This window comes from Sphaerodactylus townsendi, linkage group LG09 (assembly GCF_021028975.2).
Source record: "Sphaerodactylus townsendi isolate TG3544 linkage group LG09, MPM_Stown_v2.3, whole genome shotgun sequence".
Taxonomy (NCBI): domain Eukaryota; kingdom Metazoa; phylum Chordata; class Lepidosauria; order Squamata; family Sphaerodactylidae; genus Sphaerodactylus; species Sphaerodactylus townsendi.
In genome coordinates, this window is record NC_059433.1 from 85,487,981 (window position 1) to 85,511,207 (window position 23,227).

The 23,227-nt window shown below is 42.5% G+C and overlaps 2 protein-coding genes across 9 annotated transcripts in view; both read left to right on the forward strand.

Moving 5' to 3' along the window:
* The window catches only part of UBR5 (ubiquitin protein ligase E3 component n-recognin 5), an 85,581-nt gene extending 79,358 nt beyond the window's left edge, over positions 1–6,223 (forward strand). For all 8 annotated transcript variants that reach the window (XM_048507414.1, XM_048507412.1, XM_048507411.1 and 5 more), the window contains 5 exons: positions 489–644; positions 812–925; positions 1,882–2,026; positions 2,439–2,524; positions 3,640–6,223. In XM_048507414.1, coding sequence (XP_048363371.1) covers positions 489–644; positions 812–925; positions 1,882–2,026; positions 2,439–2,524; positions 3,640–3,852 — 714 coding nt within the window. In that variant the 3' untranslated portion in view covers positions 3,853–6,223. The remainder of the gene's footprint in view (positions 1–488; positions 645–811; positions 926–1,881; positions 2,027–2,438; positions 2,525–3,639) is intronic.
* A 5,090-nt stretch (positions 6,224–11,313) lies between these two features.
* On the forward strand, positions 11,314–21,405 carry RRM2B (ribonucleotide reductase regulatory TP53 inducible subunit M2B). Its single transcript, XM_048508348.1, has 9 exons — positions 11,314–11,526; positions 12,482–12,637; positions 13,573–13,689; positions 14,813–14,946; positions 16,605–16,699; positions 18,370–18,503; positions 19,207–19,311; positions 19,698–19,811; positions 20,967–21,405. Exons 1-9 carry the CDS (start codon positions 11,467–11,469, stop codon positions 21,117–21,119), a joined length of 1,068 nt encoding a protein of 355 aa, XP_048364305.1. The 5' UTR covers positions 11,314–11,466; the 3' UTR covers positions 21,120–21,405.
* Positions 21,406–23,227: the final 1,822 nt, after the last annotated feature.

A 23,227-nucleotide genomic window follows, 5' to 3' on the forward strand; every position in this document is an offset into this window, starting at 1 on the left:
CGTAAAGAGCAGTCATTTCTTCATTTTATAAAGCGTGTTCAAAATAAGACAATAACTACAATTACTACAATTTGTACTGACTTCATGTATATCCTGAACTATACTCGTAAAACACCATAGTATTTCAACCCTGACCTCAAACCTCAGTGGTTAAGTCACGCAACTCGTAAAGTTGTTTCAAACTACTGTTTCTGATTCTAGCTTTGTTGACTGATCAAACTATGTTTTTTCAATACAGACAATTATGCCAAACCATAGTTAAGCTTCTTTAGCCATACTTTGGTGTGATGTCTGAAATGAGCCATTTTGATTATCAAAGGATGGGGTGCCTTCGATTTATCTAAGTCCTAACTCATTTTGTAGCATGGACACAGTATTTGGAAATTAATAGCAGACTGATTAGTAGTGTGACTATTTCATAAGCAGACAACAGACTTTTTAGTTCCTTGACAGTTTTTATCCCTGAAGGCTGTGTTTTTTATTTTCAGGTTAACTGGCATGATTTTGCGTTTTTTGACCCCGTGATGTACGAGAGCTTGCGGCAACTTATCCTTGCTTCCCAAAGTACAGATGCCGATGCTGTTTTTGCAGCAATGGACTTGGCATTTGCAATAGATCTGTGCAAAGAGGAAGGTGGAGGACAGGTAAGCACTGCTTGAACAATTCATAACCAGCTGCACGGGTGTTTTAATAATTTTAAACAGCAAATTAGAAACATGAGTCAACAAGATTTAAATGTAGGTGTACTGTATATCCTAATCTTATTTCTTAAAAAAAACCCAACACTGCTGTTTTGTAATATTTTCACCAGGTTGAACTTATATCTAATGGTGTAAATATACCAGTCACTCCACAAAACGTTTATGAATATGTCCGAAAATATGCAGAACACAGAATGTTAGTAGTTGCAGAACAGCCTCTACATGTAAGTGATGTGACTTTTTTTTTACCATGGATGTATTGGTTGCTTTTTATTGCTGCATGATCTGTGTAGAATTATACATTTAGATACATGACTATGAACTTGATTTCTGTGTAAGCCGTTTTTGGGTGGGGAATGATTAACAGGAGAGTTCCCAGTAAACACAAAAACATTCATTCTGGGTTTGAACATATTCTAGGTGGGATAGTTTCTGTTTACTTTCTGGAGGAAAGAGACCTCTTTCTTTCTGGCCCACTACCTTGAAGTTTGGCTTGTTTTTTTATGGAATTTCATTCACCTGAGAGTTGAGACTGAATTTTTCAGTCACTTTAGCCTTTCTGGGAGAAGGAAGGGAAGTTACAAAATTCACATTAATAATGTAAGATGATATATCTTAACTTTTAATGAGATGTACCATGATTGGATTCTGCTCCAAACTATGATTAATAGCAGATTACTAGTTGAGCTGTATTTTCTTCTCAGTTGTGATTCATGGCATTCATGGGAGGTTGTACCGATGAAGTTGGGACCTTTTTTAGAAAGGAAATAAAAAGTATGTGTTCTTGTGTTTAACTCAAACAAATGACTAATTGCACAGGAACTTCCTGGCCCCTCAAGGTGACCTCTCCACTGGCAATGGAGAATGGCTACATGCAACAAGCAGAGAGACTCACGGCCCAGCTAATCAGTCCTATGTTAATACTACCCCAACCTATCTGCTAAGAAATAAAGAAGCCATCCAGCATTCAGACTTGCACTTTCTCTCTCACAGCCCAGGACAGATTCCCTGGTTGCTGAAGGAAGAAGTGATGCCTTCTAGGGTGGGACAGGCAAAGGTTTAAGGATAGCACTACTGTAATTGACCATCCTGCAATTTGGTAAACACCCCATTGCACATCTTATTGCCAGCCAGCTCGTAGTTGTGGATGTTGAAACTGTAATTCTCATGATTCTTTCAGGCAATGAGGAAAGGTTTGCTGGATGTCCTTCCAAAGAATTCTTTAGAAGACTTGACAGCAGAAGATTTCAGACTGCTAGTAAATGGCTGTGGTGAAGTCAATGTGCAAATGCTAATCAGTTTCACTTCTTTCAATGACGAGTCAGGTATGAAATCCTTTGTTAATTTCAGTGTTTCAGGATCATACTATCTCTTTTGTATGCTTACTTGTGAACCAGTTAAGACAAGTGTTAACTTACCATAAGCTTCCATAATACTTGCATATCAGAAAATTTTCACACCAAATGGTGAGAGGACATGGCACATTTCAGAAGATGATGTTTCTCCCCAAGTGAAACCTCTCTGCCTGCTTAATTGAAACTATGATTTAGCTGTACCGTTCATTTGCTGATATTAGTCCTTACATGCTTGGCTTCCTCTCCTCTGCAGTCTTCATTAAAATTGTAGAATATAGTGAAGTGTTGCCTTTTGTACAACTGTATATTTTGTGTTGCATAAATTGCTGATCTGTGTAAAAAAAAGGTGCTGTGAACTGTCTGCTCTTTTATTCTGAAACAGGAGAAAATGCTGAGAAGCTTTTGCAGTTTAAGCGCTGGTTTTGGTCCATAGTTGAGAAGATGAGTATGACGGAGAGGCAAGATCTAGTAAGTACTTTTTCTCTTGGCCAGATTTGTAAGGCTGATTTGTTATCTGCTGGGTCAGGGTGCTCGATTCTTCCACTTGAAAAAGTAGATACACTAGCTCAGTTTGGGCTGAATCCAAGGAGCTATTTTCACACAGTGAAGGAAGCTTTAGCTTTGTTGTATTGTGAGAAGGCTCTACGTTCAGCTGAGGCAAACTTACTGGTGGTCCCTGGCCCCTCTATGATGCGGCTGGCCTCCACGCGGGCCAGGACCTTTACGGCCCTGGCCCTGGCCTGGTGGAACACTCTCCCTCCAGCTGTCTGGGCCCTGCGGGATCTTGGTGAGTTCCGCAGGGCCTGTAAGACTGAGTTGTTCCGCCGGGCCTTTGGAGTAAATCTATATTGAGTATGGCGCCCCTGCTCGTTTACACCCAGACTATCCTCCTATGGAGGAGTCCGGCTACTCCCTAGGGGAGGGTTTTAAGAGTAAGGAGTTACCGGGCGCCTTTTTATTATGATTACCGCTGTTTTAACAAAAATTTAGTATGTTTTAGTATGTTTTAATGATGGAGCCTTATGGATTGTTGTTGTTTTAATTATTGTTCGCTCCTGATTTTGTTGTATTAGTTTTGTTGTACACCGCCTAGAGCCCCTGGGGATGGGGCGGTATAAAAAATTCTAATAATAATAATAATAATAATAATAATAATAATAATAATAATAATAATAATAATAATAATAATAATAATAATGATGATGATGATGATGGCTGGATTCAACTGGTTGTTGTGGGTTTTCCGGGCTGTGTGGCCGTGGTCTGGTAGATCTTGTTCCTAATGTTTTGCCTGCATCTGTGGCTGGCATCTTCAGAGTGTATCACAGAGAGAATTCTGGACACTGTGTGTAACACTGAGATCCTCTGAAGATGACAGCCACAGATGCAGGCGAAACATTAGGAACAAGATCTACCAGATCACAGCCACACAGCCCGACAGTACATTAAGATATTTGAAATGATTACCCTCTGCCGTAACACTATTAAAATTTGTAAGATGTTAGGCACAAGGGAATTGTCACTTTACAAAACTTGGGTGTTTGTGAAAGTTGTTAACAGCTTACTTTTTATCTGTCCCTTAGGTTTATTTCTGGACCTCAAGCCCGTCCTTGCCTGCTAGCGAGGAAGGATTTCAGCCCATGCCTTCCATCACAATAAGGCCGCCAGATGACCAACACCTTCCCACAGCAAACACTTGCATTTCTCGCCTTTATGTCCCACTCTATTCTTCGAAGCAGATTCTCAAACAAAAGTTACTACTCGCCATTAAGACCAAAAATTTTGGTTTTGTGTAGAGTATTTTTTGAAAAAGTGTGTATTGCTGTGTAATATTACTAGCTAGTTTTTGTAGATTTTTCCATTTGTCTATAAAAGTTTATGAAAGTTAATGCTGTCATGCTCTTCCTGCTGGTACTTCAGTGATTAAATACAACATTCCTCTAATAAATTTGTACCCATGGGCCAGAGGTGCTCTAGCAATGTTAGACTGTACCCATTTGCTAGGCGGCAACTTCTTGGCCAGACTCCAGCCAAAGATGACAGCAGAACAATATAAATTACACTGTGATTTAGCTTTTATTTTTATTTTATTTTTTTGGGCTGAGGGGGGCAAATATGTAAAATGTTCTAAAAAAAATTCACTGCTTGCCTTTGTGGAAGGTGTTTCAGCAAAGGCTCTTGTATAGAGGGAGTAGGGAATTTCAAAATAAAAGATGAAGTATGTTTTGTGTTTTATTTTAACTTTTTTTAAAAAAGGTGTTTAATTTTGTGGTTGGCTGCAGTTGTGCATCATGTATATTGAACTTGTAAAAAGTTCTTGCCAGTTCAGAGCTGAGTTGAAAATCATTCATGTTTGCTTACAAAAACCACTGCCATTGCAATTTTTTTTGGTCTGGTTGCATTGGACTCTGGCACATGAGATACCACCACTAATGATTTTGCATGTAATCTGTATACGTTAGTGAGGGTCTTTTTGTATATAACAAGGAAGCCAATGCACAGTATTTAATCCTTCACAATCAACACTTTTGTATCCCTTTTTCCTTGAGCAGTCGGTCAGGAAGTTGTTCCATTTCCAACTCAAAACCCGGAACCTTGTTCTGCTGTGTCTCAGGCTGTGGGAGCTCTCAGCCTAGGCACCGCCTGGTAACTGTAAAATGTTTATAAGATCATGATTATTTGAAGGTACATTTTGAAGAAATTTAATGTTCGTGAGCGGCTTAACTACTTTTGTATCTAGCCTTTTTTAAGTATCTTGTTACAGTTTTTAATAAATTACAGACAAAGTACAAAGTCAGACTGAAGAAACAATAGTGTTTATTTATGTAGCCTGTATATTTTTAGTTATCACTGCGCACCACTCGTGCACTAAACCGCTGTAAGTTTCATAAATGGATAAAAGGTCATTCTCATCTACAATCAAAACAAACAGTTCAGCCCACATTTTACAGTTAGCAGAAAACCCTTAATTGCCTGGGCCTTGCAAATTCTTTCTTCTCTCCAGACTGTGTGGATGGTTGGCAATGTAGTTTATTTAACTAGCACACAAAAAAATTTTTTTTGCCAAATGCATTGCAATGTGTGTGCAGAATGCTCACTTTTGTATTAAAGGGTTTCCTTTTTTAAGAGTCCTGTTGTACTTCAGTATATTAGGATTCCGTTTGTCAAGTACTAAAATTTTATATCAAAGGGAGACTCTTAGAAATAGCTTGTTCACTGTCTCATGGCTAGATGCTAGACTGGAACTCTGTCATGACGATTAGTAGTAATCTCACCGATTCACTGGGTTCTTGGCATGGGGAAAGTGCACATTATTGAAAACTTGCCTCAATTTCTGCCAAAGTGGAACATTCTTTCCTCTCTTCTCTCCAAAGCATTTTCCCTTCCTGCCTTAGCTTAAAAATAATGGTTTGGGGGTTTTGTAGAATGTCTAACTCTGGAGCTCTCGGATCACAATGCTAACCTCCACGTGGCAGACTCTGAAAACTGTTCCTCCCCTTTAAAAGCAGACTGTGCCGGATTTATTTTTTAAATACCTGCAAAAATTACCCCTGGGCCCTTTTTTAAAAGTTGGGTTTTCTTCTGCATGTTCCGATGGAACAGTTAGCGACCCCAAGGACAGCCCTTCCATGCCTAACAACAGAGGCGGCAATGATTTTTTTTTTAGCAAAGAATTTTGCATTCTTCTCCCGAGTCTGCCACTGGCTTCTGGCAAGTTGCTTCGTGTCTCTGAGCCTATTATATTCTGTAAAATAATGATAGCTACCTACCTCACAGAGGTATTGAGGCTTAAAAAGGTTAATCTCCTCCAGTGCCCTCTTACAAAAAAGGCTGTGTAAATTGTAAAGTACTGTTATATATAACCTGTGTATATATAGCATATACATATGTTATATGTATGATTCTGTATATAACATATAACTGTTTTAACAACAATCACAGAATAGACAACACAATAAGCAAGCCCTTTACAGTAGCTTAACAATTACACATATACACACTTAAACGTTTTCTGACACTCTAACCAAAAGGGAAAGTTAGAATGATTTATGCTGTAGTCATTGACTCGAGATGTATATGTAGCTATATAAATAGCTTTACTCTGTATATTTGAACAGCATCAAGCTTTTAATAAGAAATGTTTATTAAAATTGTACACCGCATTAACTGTCTGACTTAAGCTAGTTTCTTTTAATATGTGGCAGAAAAAAGTTTTGTAGGAAAATTTGAGTTTTGTTGATTTTCACCCAAAGTTTGCAAAAAATTGCAGATGCAGTTTCTGTAAATGTTTCCATTTGCTGATTCATGGGGCTTGTTTTACAGCTAACTTTGAGGCTTTTTAAAATTTTTGTTTGGTTTCTAAACTGATCTGGGTTTCTTGTTAGTCCATGCTTCAGATGTTACTGAGCCGTCTGGCTTGTAAGAGGGTTTAATACCTCCATCAAGATACTTGGCTCTTTGAACCACAGATCTTTGATCTCACTAGCTGGATAATGGGGGGTGGGGGGTGGGGACTGGTGGGGAATAGGCAGCCTTCCACTGTGAGGTCTGTACAAACCATAATTGTAAGATATGATCAAACACCATTTTCCCTGTTTGCCTGATATGCACATAATTTTTTTGCTTCTATTACCTGGTTTTCCCCCCAGTGGTCATTAAAGCAAGCTTTAGTAATGTGAGCAGATACCATAATATGATTTTTAGTTTTGACAGAGGCAATTTAAATCTAATAAGAATTTGCAAAACCTCAATCAGCATGTGTGTGTGTGTGTGTGTACGAAAGAGAGAGAGAGACTGAAGGGTGTTTTATTGTGACTTGCTAAATTTAAAACTGAGCACAGGACTTAAGTATGCCCTGCTCCTTTATTTATTCTTTCATTCTGGCCGCTATGAGCTCTGCCATAACTCAGATCCTTCTACTTGAACTAGGAAAGAGGGTTTTTTTTGGGGGGGGGGGGGAATTTAGCACCCTAATACTGCTTGCTGTTGTGGGGAAGAAGGGGAAGCAGTTTATAATATAATAGCTATTAAAGTGTAATGTTTGTATCATTGGTAAGAATATGAAATATATCCGCTTCTCTCACAGTAGTCAGAAGTTTATATACTATAATGACAAAAGCATCGAGAAAGTCTGGAAAGAGTAACTTTTTTTTTTATGCTCATCTTCCAGCTTTGGCAAGAAATGTATTCCAAAGCACTCATTTCCATGAAGCCCAGGACTCTCCAATCCGGTGCTTAGCTGCAGTGGGAGATATAAATAGCTGCAGTGGGAGATATAAATTACTGCTCCTTCATATCTCACTATTTAGAACTCTTGCTGTGCTCTGTGCTTCATAAATTGGGGGGGGGGGGGACCAGCATTTCAAAGGCATCTTTCTCCCTTGCTATAGATTCTTTATGGGGTATCACACTGATATCTTAGTGCCTCCAGTTCACGTGAAAAGTCCCACTCTTTTCTTCAGAGTTTGCCATCCTCTTGAATGCCAGCTTTTTGCTGGGAGGTACATCTCGGATCAGGCTCAGGGAAAGCAGTCACTCACTGGCTGGCCCTTTAGTAACAAATAACACTCGCTCATATGGGGAGGGGGATCTGCACCTCTCAAAGGTATGCTGGTTGATCCTATGCAAATGCTGGGATTTTTAGCTGAAGACTGTCTTGTTCTCTTGGAAAAAAACTGGTGAAATTGTTATACATCCTTTGTGGTCCTTATGCATTTTTTCACCTACTGGGATTATTTTAAAAGATATTTTCCCCAATTGCAGCAGTGATTAGAAAACCAGTATGGTGTAGTGGTTGGAATGTCGGATTAAAATCTGGAAGATCCAGGTTTGAATGCCCACTCTGCCATGAAAGCTTGCTGGGTGACTTGAACCAGTCACTGTTCTCAGCCTGACCTATCTCACAGGGTTGTTGTGAGGATTAAATGGAAGGGAGAACAATGTCATCTGCTTTGGGTTTCTGTTGGAGAGAAGGGCAGGGTATAAATTAAATTAAGCAAGCTATACGTAACTCTAAAACTTTTCCAGGAATCATTAAAAGCCCAAAAGACTGAGGCGGATTCCGCATGGACCAAAAACAGCGGCGTGAAAAAGGTGTAAACCCTATTACACCGTTTTAAACCATTTTACACCGATTTCACGCCACTGTTTTTGGCCCATGCTGAATCCGCCTTAGTATAACTCTTACTGAAATGACAGTATTAAATTGCAAATTCAGAGCTATGCAAGATGGTGGCTAATGAATGTAACCTTACAAAGGTTGATCAATTAAGGTGTTGATCTGATGTGTTGTTACCCTGCATCTTGTTTGGCGTAGACTCAGAGTGAAATAAATGGGACATCTAAGTGTTTTAAGGGAGTGGCTTCTTTACAGTGGATGATTTTCGTTGGTTGCCTGGATTTGGTAAGCTGCCTATAGTTCTGCACAATATTTCCAACGGCTCTTCACTGCGAAAAAAACTCCAAGAAAATATACCGAGGGAGTCAAGGAAAGAAAGATCAGTGAATACAGAAGTGTTAAGTATGTGAGAGATAAATTGTGTAGATTCTTTCAATACTATTTGTTTCTGAGAAGTTTGAATGGACAGTTTTTGTAACTGACCAGACAAAGCGAACTTTGGAATCAAGCAGAGATCATATACAAGTGATTCTCCTCATAGCACATAATGCCAAACGCATTTGGGTGGGGGTGGGGGAGCAGGCAATGGTGTAATACCTAAGCAAATATACCTGATGACAGGATAAAATGTGAGACAAGTGTCCTTGTCTGAGATGGCAGAGTTTAGTTTTAGATTCAAGTGAGAATTTGGCTGTGATGATCAGTCTAGCTTGGAATGTTGCAGGCTGCTTGTAACAAAAGGGCAAATGGTTGTTTTGAGTTAATAGCTTTTCAGAAATATCAAGGTTGCAAATATTGCAGATATTTCTGTTCCATTATGTGGTCTCTGGTTGGGAGTTGGTATATTTCTATAGTGCTTCAGAAATCAAAGCCTGTTTCACCAGAGATGATAGGGCAATAAAAATGAACATTTATATTGTCTGTTGCCAATGATAGTTGAATATTGTTACTTTCAGGTATGATTGCATCACTTTCAAATATGTTTATAATGTCCCTCTACAAAGCCAAAAATGCCATGTGCGCAGAGAGCCATGTGTAGCTTCATGCTTGACATATTGATTACTGTTCTCTTTGAAAAAAAGATTACTACAATGTATTTATTTTTGACCCAGTTTTCCTATGTGTCATCTGGCGTCATCAGTGCCTCTAACTACCTGGTGCCCATTTCTGGGAAACGATCAGTGCACCATGAATTTCATAGGGCTGCCTTGGAAGAATGTAAATACAGCTGATCTAGGGAGTTGATGGAAATGTTTCCAAATGGCAGAAGCTTCAGAGACCACATTCTCAAAGAATTAGTGAGGCCTGGGACCACTTCATAATGTTTTTAACATTTAAGCTCTTCCATATAGTCCCCTCATAGTCTGACAATGAGATCTTCAGGAGAAATGGGTTCCCTTCATTCACAAAATTTCATGGAAATGAAGTGATCCTTCAGTTTAGACATGCTTCTCAAAGTTGTATCCAAATACCATGTCTCTCAGGACATAATACTGCCTATTTTGTCCCACAACTGAAATCTATTGCTGAAAGAGCACTGCGCTCATTAGACATTTGTAGAGCATTAGTATTTTTTTTTCAAATTTACATCACACAGCATCATTCAGGAAAGACAACCTCTTCATTTGTTTTAGAGTTCCAAACAAAGGAAGGCTGTTTCACCTCCATCTCTTTTTTATGTGGGTGACCTCTGCTATCAAGCTAGCACACAACAGGGCAAAAGTTAGACCCTCCTGTGCAGCTCCAAGCCCATTTCACCAGGGCACAAGCTTCCTCGGCTGTTTTTAGCCCTAACATTGAGCTGCGAGATCATCTGCAGGGTGGCAACCTGGTCAACACCTTTTATGATCATCAGGCCCAATGGAGTGGAACTCCAAGAATGAGGCAGCTGTTGGGAGAGCAGTTCTTCCATCCCTTCGGTCAGCAGTCATACACCCACCTCTTTGGTAAGTGAGCCTGCTACTCTCCCATGTGACATTGCACAGAAGCCACAAAGATGAAAACCAGGTTGCAGTTACTTGTAGCTGTTGTCCATCAAGTGATCTTCTGGACAGGGGCACATCCTTCCCTCCTTTCCCTGCTGCGCACGGGACCATCTGCTGCTCCACAGCAGTGACAGCAGAAATGTGGGAGAAGTACTCCCTACCCTCTGCCAGGAGACCATTTGGTGGGAATTGGCTCCAGCTTCGGAGCAGAAGCATGGAATGTTCCACGAAGCTGATCTTTCTAGAGATGCTCACAAGTTAAATGTGCAACCCATGTGTGCCTGCACAGAAGATCCCTTGATGAACAGTTAAGTGCAACCCTATTTCACCCTCATACTAAGCATCCATTCTAATGCAAAACAGTATCCTTTTTTTTTTTAGCTCTTAACATCTGGGTCCTTCTATTTAATGGGACTCGCCGCTCCCTCCCTCTTGGGGAGGATTTAAAATCAGGGTTTTTTGGACGCCTCTTATTATCTTACTGCTGTTTTTAAAGGTTTTAACTATATTTATTTGTACTGAGATTTGTGTTGTACACCGCCCAGAGCCCTTTGGGGATGGGGTGGTATAAAAGTTTAAATAATAAATAAATATCTCCATACCCTTTCTGTTCACCCATTGGCTAAGGGTACTTAAGAGTAACATCCTTCTGCTCCGCCTATTTACATGTTCTCCCTGAACATGTGGCCACTTCCCATATTCCTCCTGTATGTTCATTGTAATACAGTTTGTCCTCAGAGTAGAAGTTAATATGTATTAGCCTACTAAGCATGCTCAACAGTACAATCTGATACAAACCTAGGCTCTTCAGCCTAGTCAACCAGCAGTCTTATCTTGTCCTGCCACAAGCACCCTCCCTTAAGACTTCTCCATTCCTAGTAGAAAACACATTTCTCATTTATCACGCTGAGGTACTCTGGCCTTTCTTGTGTAGCCTCACGTAGGAAACTGCGCGTGTGGAGTAAAACAGTAGTCCAGTGGCACCTTAAAGACCAATATCTATTCTAGCCTAAGTTTGCATGACGACAAATAGGCGCATTTTCTCTTTCTCTGTTGTGTGAAGATTCCTGCCCCTCCTCCGCGCCAGCAGGTGCAGAAAAGGTTTCTGTTTGAGCAGCTCACGGCCCGCCCAAGGGGCTCCGCCGCCGCCGCATGGTTTGCAAATCCGCCCCGCCCCCTCGACCAGCAGCACCCCCACCACCAGGGCCGAGGCCTGCTCCGAAGCCGCCGCGCTTGCAGTTCCGGCGGGGCCGATTGTAGTGTGTTGGCGCTCCTCTCCGTTGCCGGTTGCGGCCTGCCCTGGCACCATGGGCGAGCACCGGGCTTGCTGCGAGTCTGGCGGAGCTGCTAGGCCGGAGGGCGAGGAGGTGAGTGAGCGGGCGGCGCCGCCATTGGAGGGAGGAGGTCGACTCTCCTTGACGCCGTCGCTGGGGGCGGGGGCGGGGGCAGCCGGTGCTCCGTTTTTGAACGGAGAAAAACGAGCTGGAGAAGATGCTGGCGCAGTGGAAGCGCATCAGGCTGAGGCGTATGTGGGAGGAGAGTTAACCCCTCGGGGTCACTTCGAGCTGACTTCCCAGTAAACACGCCGAAAATATCTGATGGGAGGTTTTGCATAAACTGGGCTCAGAATATAGCGCGCGCACAAACACACACACACACAGATGTAAAACATGTCACTTGACTGCCGTTTGTTTTTATTGCAGCAGACTCATAATAATTCCTGGGGAATTATTGCCAGAGAGGTTTGAGTGTGTAAGAATCTGAATAGGTCTTGCAATAAAACTAATTTTGGGGAATATTAATTGATCAGATCAGATGCAGCTGTACTGTGGAGCTAACTAATAGAAAATAGGGTAACCAGGCAGACTCCTAGTTCAACAAATACAAGAAGCATTTCCATCTGACATTTGTTTTGACCATTAATGTTATATATTATCACAGTAGGCAGACACTCAGACCTGACAAATAGCTTGCTGTGGTGTTGTGGCTTGTTGGCATTAGTAAACAGAGAGTTCCAACTTCTAGCCATACCTGAAAGTTTCAGAAAAAAGTGGTTTAAACTCCAAGATATGTCTTAAGTAGGACAAGAGATTGTAGTTTAGAAGAGTCACAGGCAACCTGGACTTTGGCCTGACACCTCCCAGTCAGATTAATCCCCACAGAGTTTTTCTGTTAAGCATAGCAGAGAATGATCTGTATAATGCATTGGTTTGAATGTATGGATCTTACTGGGATTCAGATATTTTCTTAGGCAGAGATAAAAGAAGGAACAGGGTGATCTAGAAGGATGACATATCATTTGACTTTATGCTCTTGCTTTAGAGATTTTCTCCTGATGCTGCTGAAAATGGGTTTAAGTCAAATGAGGAACCTCTCTTAAGAAAAAATCCCCGCCGATTTGTCATTTTCCCAATCCAGTATCCTGACATATGGAAAATGTACAAGAAAGCGCAAGCTTCCTTCTGGACAGCAGAAGAAGTGAGTAACATGCTGGGTTGTGTGTTTCTCAAAGTACCAGCTCCTCCATAAAGGGGGCTTCCCTTCTGGTTATACCACCAGCTGCTCTTTCCAAAGCTATAATGCATTCAGCTGTGAAAAAGCCATGTATGTGCTCTTGACCTAATTGGAAACTGCTTCATCTGTGCGCTCTCAAGAGAAGCAGCAGAGAAAAGGTTCGAGGCAGGCAGGACAGAACTGCTGTCTCTACACCAGTTCCTTCTGCCCCCCCCCCCCCATTGGTGGAGAAGTACTGTGATTTTGAAGGTGGTGTTAAGTTCTGTCCCCTTCCCTCCAGACTGACTCTGCCCATGACTGTAGCACAGTGTTCTCCAACCTTTTTGAGGTCAGGGTACCCTTGACCTCACTCTTCATATCTCACGGTACCCCTGCTGCCACCCTCCACCTTCCCCTCCCATTGCCCCTGCTTGCCACACACCCCACCTTCCCCTCCCAGGGTGAAGGGAAGCACTGGGGGGGTGGGGGGGTGGCTGCTGACCTTGTGGCAGGCCCTGTCCCATGGGCCAGCTCCATGTCCTTGCTGGCGCCGGTGGGAGACACCACAAAAATGAGGGGGGGCAGTAGTGTTGCCGCGGTACCTCTGGGACATGCTCACGGCACCCCAGGGTACCATGGAACCCTGGTTGAGAATGGCTGCTGTAGCACCTTTAAGTCAGAGCAAAGGAGGTTTATCATAACTCCAGCTTAAAATGAAAGCCCCACAAACCATGCTTGGTAAGAGTACAACTTCACGTATGAGCTCCTCAATAAAATGGGGGCATGCTGCGTTTCACCTGAGGAAAAATCCCCACAGCATTTGAAAACAGTGGGAATTATGCATGCATTTCAAACAGCAGTTTATTTTGACTTGGTGTTAACATTGCACGACAATGTAGATTATCTTATTCTGTACAAAGGTTGATTTATCAAAGGATCTCCCTCACTGGAACAAGCTGAAACCAGAAGAAAAGTACTTCATTTCACATATCTTGGCTTTTTTTGCAGCCAGTGATGGAATAGTGAATGAAAATCTGGTGAGATTTTGACATTTTACACGTCAAGTAGCTATATAGTGTTGATAAGTGTGCCAGCTTTGTTATAATATCCATACTTTGGGTATTCAAGCAGGGTGGATATTCTAAGGGTGTATTTCCTTAGTTCATATTCACTACATGATAACTGTACTGCTACATGATACATCCAGGCAGGAGAATATCCTGGGTGGGCAAAATGGTCTGGCAGGCTGGATGCTTCATCCATGGCTGAGGCAAGCTGCTGGGGATATTCAGACAAGTTCATTCGGAGTTATCAGTCCTACTTGGCAGCTTGATAGTAAAGAGATTTTGCGCTCTGGAAGACTTGCATTTGCTGACCATATTACATTGGTAGACAGAGGCATACGGCCTATAGGGACATGTCACCCATGTCCTTGGGCGCACGCCTTTTGGTCACTTCACCGGGCGCCCCCTCACATGCGAAAAGGCGGCACTGGTTAGCTGCATGCGCAAGGCTTACCCGCCCCCCCGCAGGGAGGTGGGGAAGCAGAGCTCGGTGGCGGGTGGCCGTGGTGCCTGCCTGGGCCACCTGCCACCACAGCCAAGCCCCCCCCCCCGGCCTCCACGCAGGCTGGCTTTTGCCCTCCCCAGATCCTGGGGACGACAAGAGCCAGCCTGCAGAAAGGCAAGGGCGCAGCTTGGTCCAAGCCGCCCCACCCCACTGCTGCCAAGCCCCCCCCCCCGGCCTCCACGCAGGCCAGCTTTTGCCCTCCGCAGGCTTTGGGGATGGCAGGAGCCGGCCTGCAGAGAGGCAGGGTGGGGATACCCCCAGAGGAGGTGTGGCCCCTGGGTGTCATTTCCCCTCCATACACTTCTGTTGGTAGACCAAAATGGGTATCTGACTTTGTGAGCTTTCACAGAGACAGGTAGATATGCAGATGCCCCATCAGTGGACCAGTCTCCCATGCAATGTTTTGACCAGCTGGTGTGACTAAGGAGAGCTATGGCCTCCCCTTCTCTGACTCAAGGCATTACTAGCTTTCCTGAAGCAATTGCACAGGTGTGAGTTTAGTCGAGAAGAAGCTGGGGGAAGGGAGTCCTTGGTAATAGAGGGATGAGTTTTTGAGAACATATATGAATGTTTGAATTGTCTTGTTGGCAGGTAGAGCGTTTTAGTCAAGAGGTGCAGGTTCCAGAGGCTCGCTGTTTCTACGGCTTCCAGATACTAATAGAAAATGTTCACTCAGAGATGTATAGTTTGTTAATAGACACTTACATTAAGGACCCTGAGCAAAGGTAATTGCCGTAAGTATTTTATTAGTGCTATGAACAGCCAATCTGGAAGACTTGTGCATTTTCTCTGCATAGGGTTCCTGCCACCTTGGTTGGCTCTATGTCTCTTTGATTGAGCTATATGTTCTCTATACTGGAGTAATCCAGATTCTAAATTTTTAAAAAGTTGAGACCTGTGAAGATTTCTGAAAATTGTATTTTCATTTTGTGTAATTTTTTCTGCCGGTCATGTGCTTTAGCTCATAACTTTGGCTCATAACTTCTGAGCTTTTTCCAGAGATTGCCCAAATATTGTCATTTGAATGTCATTACACTATATTTTTTGAGGATTGACTAGTGCCTAAAGGCTTGTCTGCTCATGATTTTCTCATGCTGTGACAAGCTTGGTGTTTTAGTTCCAAACTGGAATTGGAAAGCAATAGCCACAAAAACAAGAAGAGATGACATTGTAAAGGATTTGTGAAATGTCTCTCTGTGTAAACTCTACCACCTGAACCATCTCTGTCTTTTCCATGGTTTACTGAGTAGGCAGATAGAGATCAGGACTGAGGTTGGCATTCTTGCCATGTATATCGTGGCATGGTATTGGAACTTTTAAACCTCAAGCTAAACTGTACGCAGACATGAAAGAAATGATTATGATTACAGAGTAGTTAACCTATGTGGGGAAAAATTTAGGATTATGTTTTACTGCTTTGAATTGTTCTCTCTTTCTCTACCATCTTAGGAAAATGCCATCTTTTCTTTTAAAGGTTGCTTTAGCTGAATTATGAGATAGGAGCTCAGGAAATTAGTGCAAATCAAACATTTAAGAAAGGATCCTGGTTTGTTTCAAACTTCAGTTGTCCCTTGGGGAAAGATAGTTATACAATGGCAGAGCTCCTTGCTGGGCTGGTCAACTTAAAAAATATATAAACATGTTCTGGGTATTTGTTCTTTCAGTAACGAGGTTATCTGGTGGTGTTTCCCTCCATGTTACTTCTGTTCTTAGTTAATCAGTTTGTATTACGGGGAGCTCAAAGTCTGGGATCTGGGAGTTATCCAAGGTGTTCTTCCACTTAGTGTTTGATAGTAGGTTCTGATAAATGCTCACTTTCTAGTGCTCCAGTATGTGGGAACTTATGGTTTTACCATATATGGATACTTTCAGAAGAACACTTTGTCAGGTTGACTATTAGAATAGGACAGAATCAGCTGTATGGTGACATCCCCTCCGCCTAGACATAGTCATGAAAGTGTTCCTGCCTTAGTTAGGACTGGCCCTTTCAAATCAACATGAGATTTTCCCATAGGCTACTGCACTGCAGAGCCGTGGGCAGCCCAGAGCAAGCTGATCCAATACCCAGTGGTGCTGGGAGCCCTTGGGGTTTCTTGACTTGGACCCAGCCAGCAGTGGTGAAGATGGAGGCGACAGGCACGCCCTTGTCTGCTGTAATCCTGGTGGGCTGAATCTGAGCTGAGTTATCCCTGCAGAGGTGCCAGTGCATCAGGAACAGCTTTGGCTTCGTCTTGAGTTTTTATATCATCCCAGCCTATCTTTATTAAATTATTAACTCTCCAAAGTGTGCATGAATGTATATGTGTGTGTGCATGCGCAAAGAACTCATCTCACTGCCACAATGCTACATCACAGATAATGACGATTATTTTCTGATTGACAGGGATTTTTTATTCAATGCTGTTGAAACACTGCCTTGTGTCAAGAAGAAAGCTGACTGGGCACTGAGATGGATAAAAGACAGGGAAGCTACTTTCGGTAGGTGACCTTTGAATAACAGATTGCCACTATGTGTGTTTAAGATGAGGCTGGGCTAGGTTGACTTTATGTACAGTGTGTTAGTCTATTGACCATGAATTAATTGGACCTTGAATGTTTGGGCTGCTTACATACAGAGATTTATCTGTGTTTCATTTACAAAAACGCAGCACTTTTTGGGAGTATTCACATTATCTCATGGCTTAACTGCATTCCCTGTCCATATTTTTCCTATCCTTGGTATGCTCTGTCCCAAACCTGCTTTTCTCCAGAGTTTTTGGAAAGAGCTTGGTCAAGAATGTTATTGGGCAGCGTGAACAGGAAAGTGTGCGTAAGCTAAGTTCTGTCTACACTGGCCATTTTCCTTCTCTTAGCCATTTGTAACAGCAATTTTCCCTGTGGCTGTTTGGGGGCTTAGAAAAAACAGCAGTTTGATTGCTATAGCTTTATAACATCACTAGCAATAAAGCCCGTTGTTCGAAAAAAGTACAACAGGCTCTAGAAAACTGATCCTCCCAGGGTAAGAGATGTGGACAGGAAATGGTGGCTGAATCAAATACTGAAATTACACCCCCCCCCCCAACATCCCAGGTTTGCCCAGGAGGAACAGCAGGGTTCTCCCCATTTCCATTGTCACCCCCCCCCCCCCCAATTTGCAAAGCTGATGCTAGCTTTGCAAAGACAGGTGGAGCCAGCCAGGTGCCTGTGAAGATGAGGAGAGTTCTCCCCATCTCCATAGGCGCTTCCCCCCAATTGTACACATGCCATACTCAGATTTTTTTCCCCTTATTTTTTTAAACAATCGTATTTTCATTTTTCATTTAATATTTGATGTATGGAAACATCTTGTAAACAAAAATGAGAGCTCAAGGTGAGGAATTTTTTTTAAAAAATGCATATGAGTTGCTCCATGACTAAAACTTGACATAGTGAAGATATCTAGACCAGGGGTGTTCAACTCATTTGTGACTTGGCCAGGTCTGGGGGTGGCTGCCTTGGCTAGTTAGCCCCTAGCTTGCTAGGCCAGGTTAACACAGGGGTGTGTGGCTGCCTTGACTGTCGATCCCCAGGTTCAGGCTCACGTAGCCCAGATTATGGGTGGGAGGTCAGTAATGGCTGCCTTAGCTGGCAGGCCCACAGCAGAATCACTAGCTCAGATCAGCATTGGGGGAGGGGGTTGGCACTGGGGGTTGGCTGCCTCACCTAGCGAGCCTGCAGTGGGCTTGCCAGCCCAGATTGGCACAGGATGGTGGTGGTTCACTGGGGCAGATTGGGAGTGGAGGGTTGCCTGGACAGGTGAGCCTGAAGTGGGGTGGGGTAGGTTGGAGTGGGGGGTTGCCTGGACTGGCGAGCCCTCAGCAGGCTCACCAGACCAGAGCAAGAGTGGGGGTGGGATGCCTCAATTTGCTCAGGGGCCTGATAAGCCCTCTCTAAGCATCCAAATCTGGTCCCCGGGTCGCATGTTTAACACCCCTGAGCTAGAACTGAGTTAGACAGTTGCTTTGGGGTCTGGGTCCAGGCTGTAGCTTGTCAGTAACTTTCCCTCCTGGATATAGTTCTGTATCTTTACAACCTAGAATCAAAAATGTCCTCTTCAGCAACTGAAGGAGGGTTTGTGAGTTGTGTGACTAAAATGCTCGTTTCTTTTGTCTTTTATCTTTTTGTCACAGGAGAGAGAGTGGTTGCTTTTGCTGCTGTTGAAGGGATCTTCTTCTCTGGTGCCTTTGCAGCCATATTTTGGCTCAAGAAAAGAGGACTGATGCCCGGGCTGACTTTTTCCAACGAACTCATTAGCAGAGATGAAGTAATATGTGGCAGAAAACAGTTAAAGAACTGTTGCAGTTTGGTGGTTACAAGCAAAACAGAACAAAGTAGCGATAGATGCTAGGAGAACCATATACATAATGTATGTTAAAATAGTGTGGTATCAGCAAGCAGCCCGAGAGTGTAATTGTTTTTGAAAGGAAGCATATGTTTGTTTTTCCCCCTCACCTGTTACATATTGCGGTTCAGTTATTTTAAAATATGAAAAATGAAAGTGGGGTCACAGCAAAACTGTCTTGAATGAAAAATCAACAGTTTATTGGTCTAGTACATTTTTGTTCTTCCTTTCCTCCAAGGATCTTAGAGTGTCATACAAATTCCCCCTTCCTCCATTTTATCCTTACAACAACCCTGTATGGCAGATTAGATTCAGATAGTGACTAGTCCAGTGAGTTTAGTGACAGGTTTTTTGAACCCAGGTCCCAGTCTTTCACATTAACTCCCTGCACCACGTTTGTAGCTTCCGGTGATTTTTGCATGTACAGGGAGTTGTTGCAGGTTGGAAAGATGGTACAGTGGGAGGACGCTTAAACCCTACCCCTTTTCCTGGTACTGTTTTCTTTTCCAGTTATGTATGAAAGTACCCAAATGGAAGTGTACCTCTTAATTATATTGGAATGCATATTAATAACTAATTGGAATGCACATTAATAACTAATAACATTTCCTCTCTTCTTTTTCAGGGTCTCCATTGTGACTTTGCCTGCTTAATGTTTCAATATCTAGTGAATAAACCTTCTGAGAAAAGAGTCAAAGAAATCATTGTCAATGCAGTTGAAATTGAACAGGTGTGCATATAAAGCTGTGCTGCTTTCTGTAGAGGCTGGGAAGTTTTTGTGTAAGAGTGTGTGTGTATGTCTGCGTGTGCCAGAAGTACTAGGCAATTATGAAAGCAATCTCCCCCCCCCCTTTCTTATGTGAGCTGTTGCTAACTGTGCAGGCAGGACATTGCTAACTGCTGTTAATTAATATACAACACCTAATACAGAGTAAGCAATGTATAAATAACAGTTTGCTACTTCAGTGGACATTTGCCGTGGCCTGGTGAAGATTGCCAATTCTGTATGGTGAGCTCCTGCAGGTGGTCTGCCCATGACACTATTTAAAGTGGCCACAATAACATGTTAATCTTAATGGCTTCTGAAACATCCATTTTTTTCTCCTAATTTTCCAGGAGTTCTTAACAGAGGCCCTACCGGTTGGCTTGATTGGAATGAATTGTACTCTGATGAAACGGTATATTGAGTTTGTGGCAGACCGGTTGCTTCTGGAACTAGGCTTCTCCAAGGTACAGCTGCTCATTGATCTTGGGTTATCCTTTGAATTTTCCCTTTATTTACTTCAATACTGTCCACAACTGCATAGTCACTTGCAAATATCTCTTTGTCTCTTGTAACCCAAACCATCATCTTTTTATCTCACCCTTCTTTCAAGGAGTTCATAGCAATCTGCTCAAGGGACTCTCCCTCAAATGTAATATTACTGTAATTGCATGAGATCGGGTAACTGAGTGAGAATGACTTGCCTATGATTTCCTGGAAAGCTACTTGGGGATTTAAGCCCATAGCTTTTCAAAGTTCAACCGTATCATCACTATACTACCCTGACTCCATTTCCCTTTTTAAATCAGAGTGCTGGTAAGCTGAGACGGGTCAAGAAATTTGCCAGGTATTTGCTGATAAAGCAAGCTGTTCATCTCTTGACTATTTCTTTCTTTGTTCAGTGGTGCCTGGCAAATTTCTTGATCTGTCTAAGCTTGTTATTCATTTTATTTGTGGAACTAGATGCTGTTGTGATACTCCTGGTTCTTCACTCACTCAGAACGCACACAGTTGAACAATCATATATGAGCTAACCTTGACTAATGGCCATATCAAATATGGATTTTCACATGTCTCAGCCTTCATTTTTACCACTAAGAATTACCCACACAAAATGGAAGCCAAAAAAACTTACTAGAGCAGACTCCATTACCTGAAGAAACGGAAACACATAATCCCCCAACTTCCCCAAAATATATTTTCCTGATAAATTAGAGTTGCAACAATGCACAATAGTTACTGCAGCAGTGCCTTGTCAATTTCATTCACTCCTAACTGAGGACATAGTGTATTTTTGCCTTAACATTACACCACTAGTTAGATATGAAATTGATAAAGCTGATCCAGTGATTCCTGCTTTTTAAATGTGTGCCTGAATGTAAACATGGCAAACTCCAGGTGAAATTGACAAAGCTGATCCAGTCACCCCTGCTTCTTATTTCTGCCTCAGTGCTACATCGCTAGTTTAATAGAGATTTTTCTCAAAATCCTTATAAAAATGGAGAACAAGGGTAGAGGACACAAATTTGGGTTTTAGAGGCCTCTTGTATATTGACTCAGTAATCTTGTACCTCTTGTACATTGACTCTTTCAGGTTTAACAACCATTGTGCTTCTTCTCAGGTCTTTCAAGCTGAAAACCCCTTTGACTTTATGGAGAACATCTCACTGGAAGGAAAAACCAATTTCTTCGAGAAGAGAGTTGCAGAATATCAGCGCTTTGCAGTGATGACTGAAATGAATGATAATGTTTTTACTTTAGATGCTGATTTCTAGTCTTGTGGGAGGGGGACATCTGGCTGAAATGTGCCGTTTCTTCAGCTGGATGTGGTGTGTTGTGAGAAGCCTGGCTGTAGCATGCCAGAGATCTGGGATATAGAAGATTCTGCCAGTTCTGGGAAGAGTCCGTGATGCCAGCTGCTAAGCAAGGATTCCAGAACATTATTCGACATCGATGTATTCAGAGTATTAAACATTCCTGGAATAACTAAGTCTAACCCTTTTTTTAAAATATCAGGGCTTAGCAGTGAGGTGGAGGCATGGCTGGGGTGAAGCCAGCTGGCTCCCAGCCATTCAGTGTGTAACACTGGCAACTGGGAATGCAAACTTATGCTACCCTTTTTGGTGGTGTGGGTCTGTTAAGCCCAGTGGGGGCCTCTTGGCGGTGCTGAGCCAGGCCCCAGCTCTGCAACTTCCCAACTTCCCAAAATCCTAAAATATTTTTTAAAATACACCTCACTCGCTGAGGTCACCATAGCCCCAGGAGCAGTGATTGGCCTTGACCAGAGCTTGGGCTTTTCCTGCCCTGGCTCCAGCTGACAACAGGGCCTGTAAGACAGAGATGTTCCACAGGGCCTTTGGTTGAGGCCACTTGTGTGTCCTGGTTACATCTGCTGGTTTCCCTGCAATAACACTCAGCCACTAATATGTTGCCTGTCTATATCGTCCCTTCCTCTTAGTCTCTCCCACACTTGGATAGTATCTGAAGTACGGGGATTGTGTTCAAGGTGAGACGAGTGGGGTTTGCGTAGGTTTTTGGAATTGTTTTGCCATCTTGCATTTTAATACTAGGAATGCACAAGTTAGCTTTATGAATTATGTATGGAATGTTTTAAATATGCTTGTACACCGCCCTGAGCCCAGCCTTGGTTGGGAAGGGTGGGATAGAAATAAACAAACTGTGTTATTGTGGTTTGGTGGATCTTGTTCCTAACGTTTCGCTCGCAACTGTGGCTGGCATCTTCAGAGGTGTATCACAGTGTCCACAGTGTGTAACAGACTTCCCTCTGTGATACAACTCTGAAGATGCCAGCCCGGAAAACCCATCAGAACCAAATAAATTCCTTGTTTTGCACTGTTTTTACATAGTATTTTTTTTGCAAATTGTGATGTAAGGGTTTTTTTGTTTGCTCTCTAATAAATGTTTTTACTTTAAAATCATGCGACTTTTGTACTTAGTAGAAATTAATATACCGAATATACTCGCATATAAGTCAAATTTTTGTGCTGAAAAAGCCCGCCTCGACTTATACGCGAGTGAGGTGTATTTTAAAAAATATTTTAGGATTTTTACTTTGTCGGCCACCAGGGGGCAGTTTTTAGGCTAGTGGCACCAAATTTTCTGGGATTTTTCAAGAGACTCTCTTGATGATACCACCCAAGTTTGGCAAAGTTTGGTTCAGGGGGTCCAAAGTTATGGACCCCCAAAGGGGGTGCCCCATCCCCCATTGATTCCAATGGGAGCTAATAGTAGATGGGGCTACATTTTGAGGGTCCATAACTTTAGACCCCCTGAACCAAACTTCACCAAACCTGGGTGGTATCATCATGAGGGTCTCCTAAAGATACTCTGAAATGTTGGTACTGCTAACATAAACATTCCTCCCCTGACCAAAAAATCCAGTTTTGAAGGATTTTAACTCTTGTGTTTTAGCTTGGTTGCTGATTGAGCTAAGGTTTTTGTACTTTTAAAGTAATTGTTGAGACCATATTGTTTTTGTTGACCCTCTTTTCCACTTACAGAGCTAGTTTACTGTTTTTCTTTGAAATAAATATTCAAAAGCATTTAACCTACTGATGCCTCACTTAATGTAATTTTATTGGTATCTATTTTAATTTTTGAAATTTACCAGTAGCTGCTGCATTTCCCACCCTCGACTTACACGCGAGTCAATAAGTTTTCCCAGTTTTTTGTGGTAAAATTAGGTACCTCGACTTATATGTGGGTCGACTTATACACGAGTATATACGGTAATCATGGCATTTGAGTAAATCTCATTGTTTTACATAGAGCAGAGACAAGAGTGGGTGCCTGCTTTACCCCCTTATGGGAGGCTGGTCTGCAACATCGTATCCTCAAGAGCAAGGGGACTGGTTGTGATGAG